The sequence below is a fragment of the Sinohyriopsis cumingii genome, chromosome 11 (assembly GCF_028554795.1).
Source record: "Sinohyriopsis cumingii isolate HCF-2022 chromosome 11, ASM2855479v2, whole genome shotgun sequence".
Classification (NCBI taxonomy): Eukaryota; Metazoa; Mollusca; class Bivalvia; order Unionida; family Unionidae; genus Sinohyriopsis; species Sinohyriopsis cumingii.
Genome location: NC_142971.1, coordinates 109,169,304 through 109,181,557, shown reverse-complemented (window position 1 = coordinate 109,181,557; position 12,254 = coordinate 109,169,304). Strand labels below are relative to the sequence as shown.

At 35.8% G+C, this 12,254-nt stretch overlaps 1 protein-coding gene across 1 annotated transcript in view; it reads right to left on the bottom strand.

Moving 5' to 3' along the window:
- Positions 1-12,254, bottom strand: part of LOC149789270 (E3 SUMO-protein ligase NSE2-like) — a 28,592-nt gene continuing 16,338 nt past the window's right edge. Inside the window, exons 4-6 of the mRNA XM_089975453.1 lie at positions 7,847-7,997; positions 5,547-5,739; positions 1-1,329 (exon numbers count right to left, since the gene is read on the bottom strand). Of these exons, the coding sequence (XP_089831579.1) occupies positions 1,212-1,329; positions 5,547-5,739; positions 7,847-7,997 (462 nt within the window). The 3' untranslated portion in view covers positions 1-1,211. The remainder of the gene's footprint in view (positions 1,330-5,546; positions 5,740-7,846; positions 7,998-12,254) is intronic.

Below are 12,254 nucleotides of genomic sequence, written 5' to 3'. Positions count from 1 at the left end.
AAAAGTAAATAAATTTATTGACTTTCATACAAATGATATTAACTTATAACATTTCCAAAGGCTTTTTTTTGGAGTCATTACAATTTATAAAATACATCAATCGATTAATAGAAAAAAAATGCCGGTGTTCCAAGACATATTACATGAAAAAGTTGTTATAATTTCATATCTCAACATTTATAGGTGAAACAAATGTTGCTTTTGAAAATAATGTAGGGTGTCCAAGACTTACAGTATCCCAAAATTTACAGTCATTACGGTATGTTACAATTATTTGGACATCTCCAATTTAAGAAAAATATAAAAGCAAGGTTAAAATATAAACATTACATGCACAGGAATGCTTAAAAGAATTTACTCATACCTATTTCCCCATACAGTAAAGAAAACTTTATACTGAAATGTAGGTCTATATTCCATTCATGCTCAGATCACAATATCAATCTAACAGGAAAAATTAATAATTGAAAAACTGCAATTAATCATTTAGACAATGTAACAAATTTTGTCTGAGTATCATGCATGCATAAAAATTAATGACAGTCACACTGAAATACTTCAGAGTATAGAATCTCAAGGCTGTTCAATATCAGTACAATTTTATAAGCTAGTATTCCATGTTAATTGTTTTTATTTGACCAGTGTTTTCTTCATGCTATGTTTTTGGAAAACAAAATGTTCTGGTTTTTCCAGACCTGCAGTGATTTTATTGTATTTTTATGTAAATAATATATAATAAAGTAATTTCATCTATCAATCCTTTCCATCAGTGAAGGGCAAAGACAGTGACATAACCGGTCCTCACTTGCCAATGAAGATCTTTTATACAAAACACCCTTTTTCTGCAAACAACACATAGAGCATCTTATTTTCTAAGTAGTTAATCATAGATTTCTCATTCTGACACAGCCAACTCCTCTGTGATAATTTGTACATCAGACTGTCTTCAAGAAACACCCTCAGCCTTTCTGCACACATAGTGATAACTTTTATGAAGACAATAATGAAGGGTAGCTAGGGCCTATTGTCTTGATATGTCAACGGGAAAGGCACCGAGCTCCCATATGCTCAGCATGATGAAACATTCATTCACTTATATTCAGAAATTTACATATGAGCTCATGTTCTCAACCTAAATAACCACTGTATATCTTTTACTTTTGACATGCATTTTAAAAGTTGTTTTCACAATGTCATATTCCTCCCGAACTTTATTTACGTTTTCCAGCTTGCCGATTTTTCCTCTCAATGTATCGTTTTAATTCCTTGTTCTCTTCTAAGTCTGACATCTCCATAGGCTTTTCATTGGCACACCCACTAACAGGGCACCTGAAATGGGAAGAAAAGAAGCATATTGTTGTCCTGTAAAATGTAACAAGGGGACAATTCATGTGTCCAACAACCCCTAACAACTAAAACTCTTTGTTTATCCAATAAACATTCATTTAACTAAGCCAATTTCTGTATAGATAAAAGATATAATTTTAGACAGCTTTCCATGTATCAAATATGCCAGGCTAGTAGTTCAATTTTGAGATTGTCGCTACAGATTAACCATGTTGCTAAAAATTTATAAGCAATAAAGGGCACCTAACCTGGACCCAGAAGAATTCTGCAAAGTCTATCAGTGAGTCATTTGGACATGAAATGCAGGTCACTGTGACCAACTTCTGAATGCTGTGAATATTGATCCCCAAAAGGAATGCATTTATCAAGTTTGAATTACAGATACAATACCATCAGAGAAACAGCACTAAATGTATGAACTTAACAAAATCACTTTATCAGTAAAAACAGGTCATTGTAACTCACTTTTGCAAGCAGTGAGTAGCAGTATTATCACTAGGGCAAGGTGCTGATTGCCTGTCAGAGCATTTTAAGCAAAGTGAAGACTTTTCTAACAGCTATTCTTGCTGCAAGAGAGGGCATTTTTATCCATTCTAATTGTGCATTCCAATATTGTCACTGCAAGTGAAAAAGAGAGGTTAATGACACCAAGTTGATGACCCAACAGCACAGCCTGATTGTTACCATATACTAAACCTATATATATTTAAGGCAGAACAACCTCAATGGACGGCAGAGTACAGATTGAATAGGGCAGGATGCAGTGCTCTCCTAAAAAGAGGATAGAGACAATACCTAATATTATTTATCACAATAAATACACCGGGTAGGATTCATTACTGCTCATCTGGCAGCCTGAGAGGAATGCAGAGACCACATGCTGAAGTCTATGGCTACTACCACAATAATAAGACCTGGAAGTGATACCCCAAGTTAAGTTTTAAACAGTGTTGTAGCTAGGAAATTACAAGCAAGAGGGAACTCCCACTAAGTACCCCCAATAGGGATGTAGAACCACAGCTTATTGGGGAGTGGGCAGGGGCCTACTTATCAAATTTTGTACTCTTCTTCCTAACCTGCCATTTAATGATTTCTGTAGGTAAACAGTATTCAGTCTTTTCTCCCTCTCCTTAGTAACATCAAAGGTGTACATGACTTTTGTTAAAGCTTTATACATAAATACTATATGTTGTTGTTGTTTTTGTAGGGTTTAATGACATTTTTCAGCACACGATAGGCTATACAAAGCGGCCAGTATAATTGGTGGATGAAGAACCCAGGAAAACCCCAGAAAGAACCACCGACCTCACATACCCACATTGGCTGAACCCAAGCAGACAGAGGTGAGATGGCAATGATCCGTAATGGAGAGTGCTTTAGACCACTCAGGGCCCCAATACTATATGTTCTATATTTAATAATAACTAGGCTACATATAGTACATACAGGTAAATTGCATGCAATGATAAAAGCCCCTGTGGCAACACAAACATCATCTACATGTCATTTATCATGTTCATCTGCTTCAGCAGTAGTCCCCCACCCCATCCCCATTTTTTCAAGTTCAACCAGAGCATTTCTGGGCGGTGAATGCCAACATTAGCAGGAGGATTTTTATATCCTCCCTGTTGTCAGCACTCCATGATATAAAATCAGTTAACCACTTTAATGAGTTGTAACACTTTATGCGTGCTAAGCACAGCAACTTCTGGTATGGACTGGCCATATGACAGAAACTTCAGTAGTCCTCTAGGCACAATTACATACAGTGTAACCCTGCTCTAGCTCACTTTGTTATAACACAAATTCAGGTATAACATGATTGTGCTGTGGCTCCCAAAAATTTGTATATCTGGTGGCTCATGAGAAAATAATCTTTTTCCATAGTAAAAAAACTAATGTATGAAAAGTTAATTATCATTTTGGGAAAGAGATTGTGTATGGATTCGGATACAGCATGACCATAATAATTTCACCAATTCCTTGAAAAAAGGGCAAAGTTTTGTGCCAAAAGAAGCAAGAGTTTGATTTAATAACTTAGCAAGTGACAGATTCTTGAGCAAAAAATTGTCTTACGATTGCATCTTTCTTGATATAAAAAACAATGTTCCAAGTTTCCATTTGTGAATATTAATTTCAAACGTGTCAGTAGTCGATCACTGGCCTTTTATCTTAGCTTAGTTTTAAAGGAAGTCAGCTCAATAAAAACCAGTAAGTCTTCTCCATTTTCCTTCAATGTATTCTGTGTATAATTTTCGACCAGAGGAAATAAAAGATTTTCATCAGAATTTATAAATCAATTTCAGAAATTGTTAATCTCACTAATAAAGGTTGTTTAAATTATGGAGCAATGATTTATAAAAAATATTTTAAAAAATGAGAAAGTGCCAACACCTGCACCTGGCTATGTGGTGTTATCAATCCTCAAGCAGTCCATGTGAATACTATTCTGCATTTCCTATAACACTGACCCTGTTGTTCCTTAATTAGTTTTGCTGAGGTCAAACATATAGGGGTCCAAGTATCAACTGGTGAGTATTTACAATGGATAATGGGATACAATAACATAAAGCTTTAATTTATTTTTCCCCTCTGTCCTTTAGAGAATGACTCAATACTTTTTAAGGTACTAACTCTGAACCCACAGAATCAAATGATTTACTCCCAAGCTGGGTTCAAGCAGTTTATACAACACACACTTGTTCAATTCTTGCTGAAAGAGTAGGTCAATATCTATAAACTTTTTCAGCGCAAGTACATGCCCATTTCAAATCTAAATACAGGTTTCTTTTTAGAAACTCTCAATGTTTGAATTATGCATTTTATTGTCAGTCAGAAAGCAGACCCTTTGGACACGTCCAGCACATATGAATGTATGGAGAAATCTGCCCCATTTCACAAATTTGTATGAATGTATTTGCAAGAAATTAAATGAACTCCAATAGACATAGCAAATATTCTTATAATGGAAGTTATGAATCTGTGTGCATATTTTTGATGGAATTACTCTTATGGATAAAAACAGATTTGACTGATGAGTACACATACACAACTGTTTACACTTATGTTGCATATTTTGCACACATAAAAATAAATATGAAATATGTAACAACTGTTTTAAGTGCTTCTTTTTTAGTATGGAACAACTGTTTAAGTACTTGTCTAATATGGAACAACTGTTTTAAGTACTTCTTGTTTACTACGGAACAACTGTTTTAAGTACTTTTTGTTTAATATGGAACAAGTTCATAACTGCATCAATTAAGTCCATAGTATTTCACCCATTTCTACTGCCTCCCATCCACCATTTTTGGGGGCAGGGAGGGGGTGTAGGTACCATTTTCTACATCTGACTGGCTTGTTCGGCTATAGCATGATCTGGAATATAACATCATATCATTTTGTGGACCCCAATCACTGCTATATATACATATGCTGAATGGTATTGGATTAGTGAAGGAGATTGTGATAAATTTTGATGAATATGATAGAACTTCTTGAATTTACAACTTTTTTCTAAATTATCACACCGTATTAAATAAAATGTGCATATTATATCTTTTGCACATCTTCAAAGTTATATTCTTGCAGCAATTAGTCACAGAATAGGAGAAATCCTGCCACTGCACAGTCTACATGCAACAATGTTTAAAAATATGACAATGAGAACCACACACGCAAGAAGATACATGTTTATGAATAGATTTTATCATGCATGTATGATAAATTCAAAGGAATATATGAAGTCCTTTCAATGCACCCTTTGCTTGAAATTCTTTAGAAGCAGACCATCTCATGGCAAGATCTGAACCATTCATTGTGTATGGTACAATTTTTTATTATACAATGTAAGCAAATAAGGTGATGTGAAGTGCAGTCTTTCCAGCAACCCTTTGTGAAAAGGAGGGTTAAAGTATGGTTATGTTTTTTTTTTAAATGTAGGGAAAATGTAGTGAATATCTTTTAACAGAAAACAGTATAAAATTTATGCAAATTATTACTTAAAAAAATATAACCCTAATTCTTTAGTCTCGGTTGCTTCAATGTTCATTCACAGCTGAAACCAAACATTATTATTCATGCAAACAATATAAGCACTGTGACCCCATCCCCAATTATTTCAGGATTCCTTCATCTCATGATATAGGGCCTAACAAATATAATAAAAACTATAATTTAATGTTTCATTTTAGTCATACTTCGCCTTTTTTCTTCGCTGTTTGATGTAATTTATGATGCCCTCCCTCTCGTAGTTATGTCCACATAGTTTGTTCTTCATGGGGACAACCATCTCGCTGCCAGTATATGGGCAGCGTGTGTTGATTGTTTGCTGAGTCAACTCGATATCTTCATCTTCTATGGGAGCCATCTGCAAGGTTTTTAGGGCACTCTCTAGTAAAAGAAATGTACAAATTTATTTTAAATAAATGCATTGGTGTGAGCTACCAACTTCCAAACATAACCAGAAAACACGATTTTTATGCAAAATATGCATTTTGGCACAGTTTTGAATGACCACATTACAAAAACTGAGATAGATATCACTGACCTTGATTTAAGGCATGACATTGGAAACTCCAAATATTATCTCAGGGTCAGAGTGAGAGTTGTTGTTGTTTTTAGGGTTTAACGCCATTTTTCAGCACATGATAGGCTATACATGGCGGCCAGTATTAATGGTGGAGGAAGAACCCGGCAAAACCCCGGAAAGAACCACCGACCCATGAGAAGCTACTGGCAAGCTTTCTCACATACCCACATGAGTGAGAGAAGGATATTCTTAAGATATGTAAAACAGACACTTATGATGCATCCATCAAATGGAACCACCTCTGAATGGCATCACATTGGTCCAAATGTTATCTCAGGGTCAGAGTGAGAGAAGGATATTCTTCAGAGTGGTAAAGTTGTAAGGTGTCATAAGTTTCAAAAACTGCCGACAGTGACAAGGAGCCATCTGTTGGTGAAATTCAGCCTCAGATTGTATCACATGCTTCAGTCATGCAACATTTAAATAACATAAAGCACTACAATTTGAACTATGGTAACCGTAAATTTTTGCTTCTGTGTTCAGAGATGGAGGTACATGTTCAGCTAAGTAAATAATACCAACAAATATTTTTGATTTCTTAAAGAAAACCGACAATGAAGATAAAAGATTTGTCTTGGATATATAAAATTAGAATGAGTTACCATAGTTAACTGCAAAATTCATAGAGAATAAATGTGTTGTCATGGTTACTGTATTATTGTAATTTAAAGGCAAGATAAATAAACTCATAACAGCAGTAACTCTAATACACGCACAGGATGAGTGTTATCAACGATAACTGCAATATATCTGCTACATTTAAAATAGCTCTGAAATTAAGGACAAACTTACAGAGAGGATAAATAACTACTGCCTTAGTTAATTTTGTAATCGTATTTTACTACATGCACATATGATCCGCAAACATAAATGTCAATGTTTTATGATACAAATAGTGATATAAACCCTGGAAATTGTTCCTTTTGCACGAATCTGTTGTGAGGGACCACCTGTCTTCAGAGACCACTTTTGTTGGCACAGGGGGTGGTCTCTCAAAGATTTTACAGCAATTTAATTTTAAAAAGTATATGTGCAAAAAGAAAGAGTATTTTTTTAAAAATGCATAATTTAAAAAAATGCACAATATAACAGAAAAAGAATAAGATCAAAACCTAAAGACTCTGCATGTAAAACTCTTTTAAAGAACCTTTAAGGAAATTTCATCATATATTTATAGAGATTTATGCCACAACAAAACTCAAGTCATCTGTCTGCAAATCAAACAACCCTAGACCTCTGCCAATCTCATTCCTGTGTTGAATTAATGTCTGCCAAATGTGATAATTATCCAGATATGCCCCTATGTATAACTATGAAAAGTTTACTCCAAAAATCTAAACAATTCACTATCTAACAATTACCTCTGACCTCTGGATCCTTTATCCCCAAGGACGTTCCATGTACACAAGTAAATATTGTTCAAGCTCTAATGCCAATCCACAGACATGTGACAGAAAGTTTTACTTGCTTTCAAGTTGTAACAAACTATCCAATGTGACCTTGAACTTTGACCTTTTAAACTTCACATCAGTAATGATATTTTATATCCCATAGTAGACATCTTTACTATATTTGCTGACAATTCTTTATTGGCAAAAGTAGCAAATTTAAACAATATCTCACTGTAACCTGAACTGTGACCTCCCTGACCTTTAATTTCTGGGGAGGTTCCCTCATTAGTCCCTCCCCCTATGTATGTTGGTAAATTCTGATTATGTTCCACTGAAGCAAACAAGAGATACTGCCCTGCACCAAAAGATTCATGCAGTATTTTAAAGGTTATACCATCCCAAGACAACTGGACTAAAGAGGCAGAACTAGCCTTGTCTGCCAGGATTTGAACCAACACCTTTTTGGTTGCAACCACAGAACACAAACAAAAAGCCAATCATACGTCTGACAGAATACCTGGGTTTTTGGCCTCTGCCAATCTCTGGTTGAGCTCTAGGACTTTCTCATGCTGAACGAGATCATTATCTTTATTCCCCTGCTGAAGCTCAGCAAGTTTTTGATCTAACAAGGCCTCAAGATTCACCCGGGGCTCTGTGATGGTTTTTGCCTTTTAAAAAAAAGAGAAATATGCTCATGGAACACAAATGCTTTGCCAGTTAGCTAATCATGGTAGAATGATCTAGTACTCAAAAACAAGAACCCCAAGCAGGCCTGAGATTGCTCAGCTGGCTGACATCTGCCTAACAGCCAAATGCAGGAGCTGTTGGCCAAGACATTTATGTCAGTAGGATGCTTTCTAATGAAATTTCTTATAATGATGTTGTTCGTATTTGTTATGAAAACAACTATATCAAGGTTTCTCTGTTTTGTATCTTCATCCTTATCTGATGGCACATCGGCATCGTTTGATTTGTTGTTGTTGTTGTGGGGTTTAACGCCATTTTTCAGCACACGATAGGCTATGTATGGTGGCCAGTATTAATGGTGGAGGAAGAACCTGGGAAACCCCCGGGAAGAACCACCTACCCACGAGAAGCTACTGGCAAGCTTTCTCACATACCCACATTGGCCGAATCCTGGACTCGAACCCACGCAGACAGAGGTGAGATGGAAGCGATCCGTAACGGAGAGCGCTTTAGACCACTTGGCCACTCGGGGCCCCTCGGCATCATTTGACCGATATTGAAAGGCCTTTACGTTAGAATGCTTTCTGTCAAAGCTGGTCACTTTCTGCTGAGCAGCTTTTTGAGATTAAGTTGTTTAATTCTTTTCTATTTTTTTTTAATGGCAGTCATATTTGAAGGCGGATAGCCATCACTTGCAAAAGTTCTAAAGTCACTTATATAATGATGCTTTCAATAAAATTTTGTCCAATTCGTCTACCGAATTGGCCATTGTTTTTTTTTAGAAGCTGTAAAACTTGTGATGGATAACACTCTAAGGACTATGTAGTAATCTCAACTGGCCTTGTGGCTAGGTGAGGTAAAGTTGTATCAATTAAGTTCTATGACTCTACTGCCATCAATACCTAGCCTACATGAAAAACTTCAATCATAGGTGTGAAATAACAGGTCCGTTTTGGCAAGAGGGTAGTACACACCCTGAGATCAATTAATATAAGGTGTATATCTTTGCAGCCAACAACGCCAGTGAAAATAACCAGTAATTTGAAACTGAAGAGCAGTAAGTAAAATGCATTTAATAACAAAATAATTAATGGAAGTGTCTAACAATGTCACTTTTATTAAGTGTTTGATAATAGTGTTTTATTTGAAAGTTACATGATTAGAGCTTTGTTAATATAATTAATCTTATAGGTTTTTCATCACAGATAATTTACTGTGGGTGATTTTTATGTGCTCACTCATTTACAAGTGGGAATTCATTCAATTTATCAAGGATCTGCACAATCACATAGCCTGAAGAAAACACTGAGTCAGTGAGACATGAAATACAGGTCACATTGAGTCAGTGAGGCATGATATACCGGTCACATTCAACTAGGCAGGGTTGAACAAATGTTTTCTTCTAAAGGATGTTCCAGTAAAACATACATGGGACCTCAGGAAGATACATTCAATGTGGAGTAGTCTCCCACATATTAAAGTTGGAATATTGTATGATTTTTATATGAACTCTTTCATAATATCATGGGTACCATGTATGTTTAAATGGAACAGCACTGATTATGAAAACAAGAGTCTCACAAAGGGGCCTGATGCTCTACTGTCTGAAAAGAATTTCCAGGAATTCAAGCAAAGACCGTTTTTTCCTTTTAACTGTGGACTACTGAATCCCTTTTTAATATTTTTTTTTAACAATAGCAAGACTTTCATATTAGCTGCTGTGGTAGATATACTGGATTTCAACTAGGCACCAGTTTCATTTAGGACCTACAGGCATCATAACATGTCATGTGAAAACCGTATGTTGATATGACATTCTGTTTTGGAGGAGCAATGGTAAGATTTTCAAGATGGTAGCCATATTCGATATCAGACTGGCACCATTTATATTTGGCACCAACTTGACATCGTAAGAACTCTTTGGTGGAAGTCCATGTGGCCATTGATCTAGAAGTAGTGATAATATGATTTTCAGGAAAGCCATTGTGGCAGTCATATCAGAAGTATTATGATCAACTAGACATCATAAGAAGACTTTCTAAGAAAACCCCATGCTGATATAACCATTCATTCAGAAGAATCGGAGAAAACCAGACTTTCATATAGGACTTCTGCATCCCATAAAAAGTCTTCTGGTGAAAACCCCATGGTGATATTACACTTCATTCAATATTAGTAGTGATAAAAAGAGTTTCAAGATGAACACTAGTGGCCATATTGGACATCAAGTCAGCCCCAGTTTCATTAAGGACCAACTAGACATCAAAAGAAATCTTTCAGTAAAAACCCCATGTTCATATGACCATTCATTCAGAAGGAGTAGTGAAAAGATTTTCATGATGGACACTGTGGCAGCCATACTGAATAACAGATTGGCACTTTCATTCAGGACCTAGTAGACTTCAGGAGAAGCCTTCTGGTGTAAACTCCATGTCGATCAGAAGAAGTAGCAATAACAAGATTTTCAAGATGGTTGCCGTGGTGACCATATTGAACAATAAATTGATACCAATTATTTAGGACCAACTAGACACAATACGAAGTCTTTTAATGAAAATCCCATTTTGACTTGGACCTTAAATACCTCCAGTAGTTTCACAAACAGCAGTTCAATTCTCACCCACCCACCCACCCCCCTAAGTATTTATTTGTATTCTTCTGTACTTCTTAACAGGCTTAATGTCCTGATCATGCTGATGTTGTGCATGAAAAAATATGTGCAGTTTAAAGCATCTGAGGTAGTAAAGTCTGGTACCCTGACCAACCCTACCATTAAACATGGACAATCCATTATCTAGCTTTCATCACAAAATTATATTTGTCTACTTTTGCTTTTATTCAGTAAGTCTGCATTTTAAAGATCCTTTCCATAATACCTGCAGTTAAATCATAACAGTTTGCATATCGGTCATCAGATTGGTACTATTTTGATTCATGACCAACTATGGAGAAAACCCAAGGCAATATTACTTTCATTCAAGGTTTTCAAGATGGCTACTGAGGTGGCAATGTTGTCCATAAGATTGGTACCATTTTCATTTAGGCCCAACTAGGCATGATAAAAAGTCTTCTGGTGAAAACTTCATGGCAATATTGCTTTTCATTAGAAGTACCGATAACATGATTTTCAAGATGGACAGTGGCCATATTGTACATGATGTTGGCCCCATTATCATTAAGGACCAACCAAACAATATAATACGTCTTTTATTGAAAATCAGATGTTGATATGACTATCTATTCAGGAAAAGAAGATTTCAATATATAAGCTGATCTGACCATATTGGATACCAGATGGGCACAGTTTCATTTAGGACCAGCTAGACATGATAAGAAGTCTTGTTGTGAAACCTCTTGACTTTCTGTTCAACAGTAGTGATACAAAATTTGAAATTGGCTGCCATGATAGCCATAATGAGTGTCATATCAGCTCCATTTTCATTTGGAACCAACTAGATGCCATGTCTTTTAGTGAAAATCCCATGCTGATATGACCATCTATTCAGGAGTATCAATAATAAGATTTCAAGATGGATACTGTGGAGGCCATATTGGATGTCAGAGCAACACCATTTTCATTTAGGACAGAGTAGACCATGAGATGAATGTGTGTGTGTAAAGTTTCATTGTAATTTTCCAAGGAGTTTAGGAAGAGTAGTGATACAAAATTTGCACTGATGTACAGATGGATGACAGATTACAAGTGGACGATAAACAGACCTGGTCTATAAACAGTAGAGCTAAAATTCTCTTGTATTGCAGAACTTATTACCTGTCTATGGAGTTATGTAACATAAAAAAGTGCAATATTTCAGTGATATACATTGTTTTGATCTAATGTTGAAATTCTTTCCTTTTTCTGAGCAAACTTGATGAATTTACCAAATTACTGTTTTCTCTACAGCTTACAAATTTAAAATAAATAAATAATCAATTAAAGTTTATCAAATGGGAACATCTCACCTAACATTCTGCAATATATTAAAGAGCCAATACATATTACTAGTAACAGAGATACTGCAGTTTTGATTTTGGAAACGTTTCAAAGTTCCAACATGATTTTGGTCTTCCATAAAAAAATCTGAAAAACTTTTTAAGTGGGGTTTGGGGGTCATCCCCAACGGGGTCTCGAGGGACAGTGCCCCCAAGCCGAGGGCCCAAAGTCCCCCAACCAAAAACGCATTTTACAGGCATAAAAAACTGCTCCTGGTGCAACTTATGATCATAAAATAAACCAA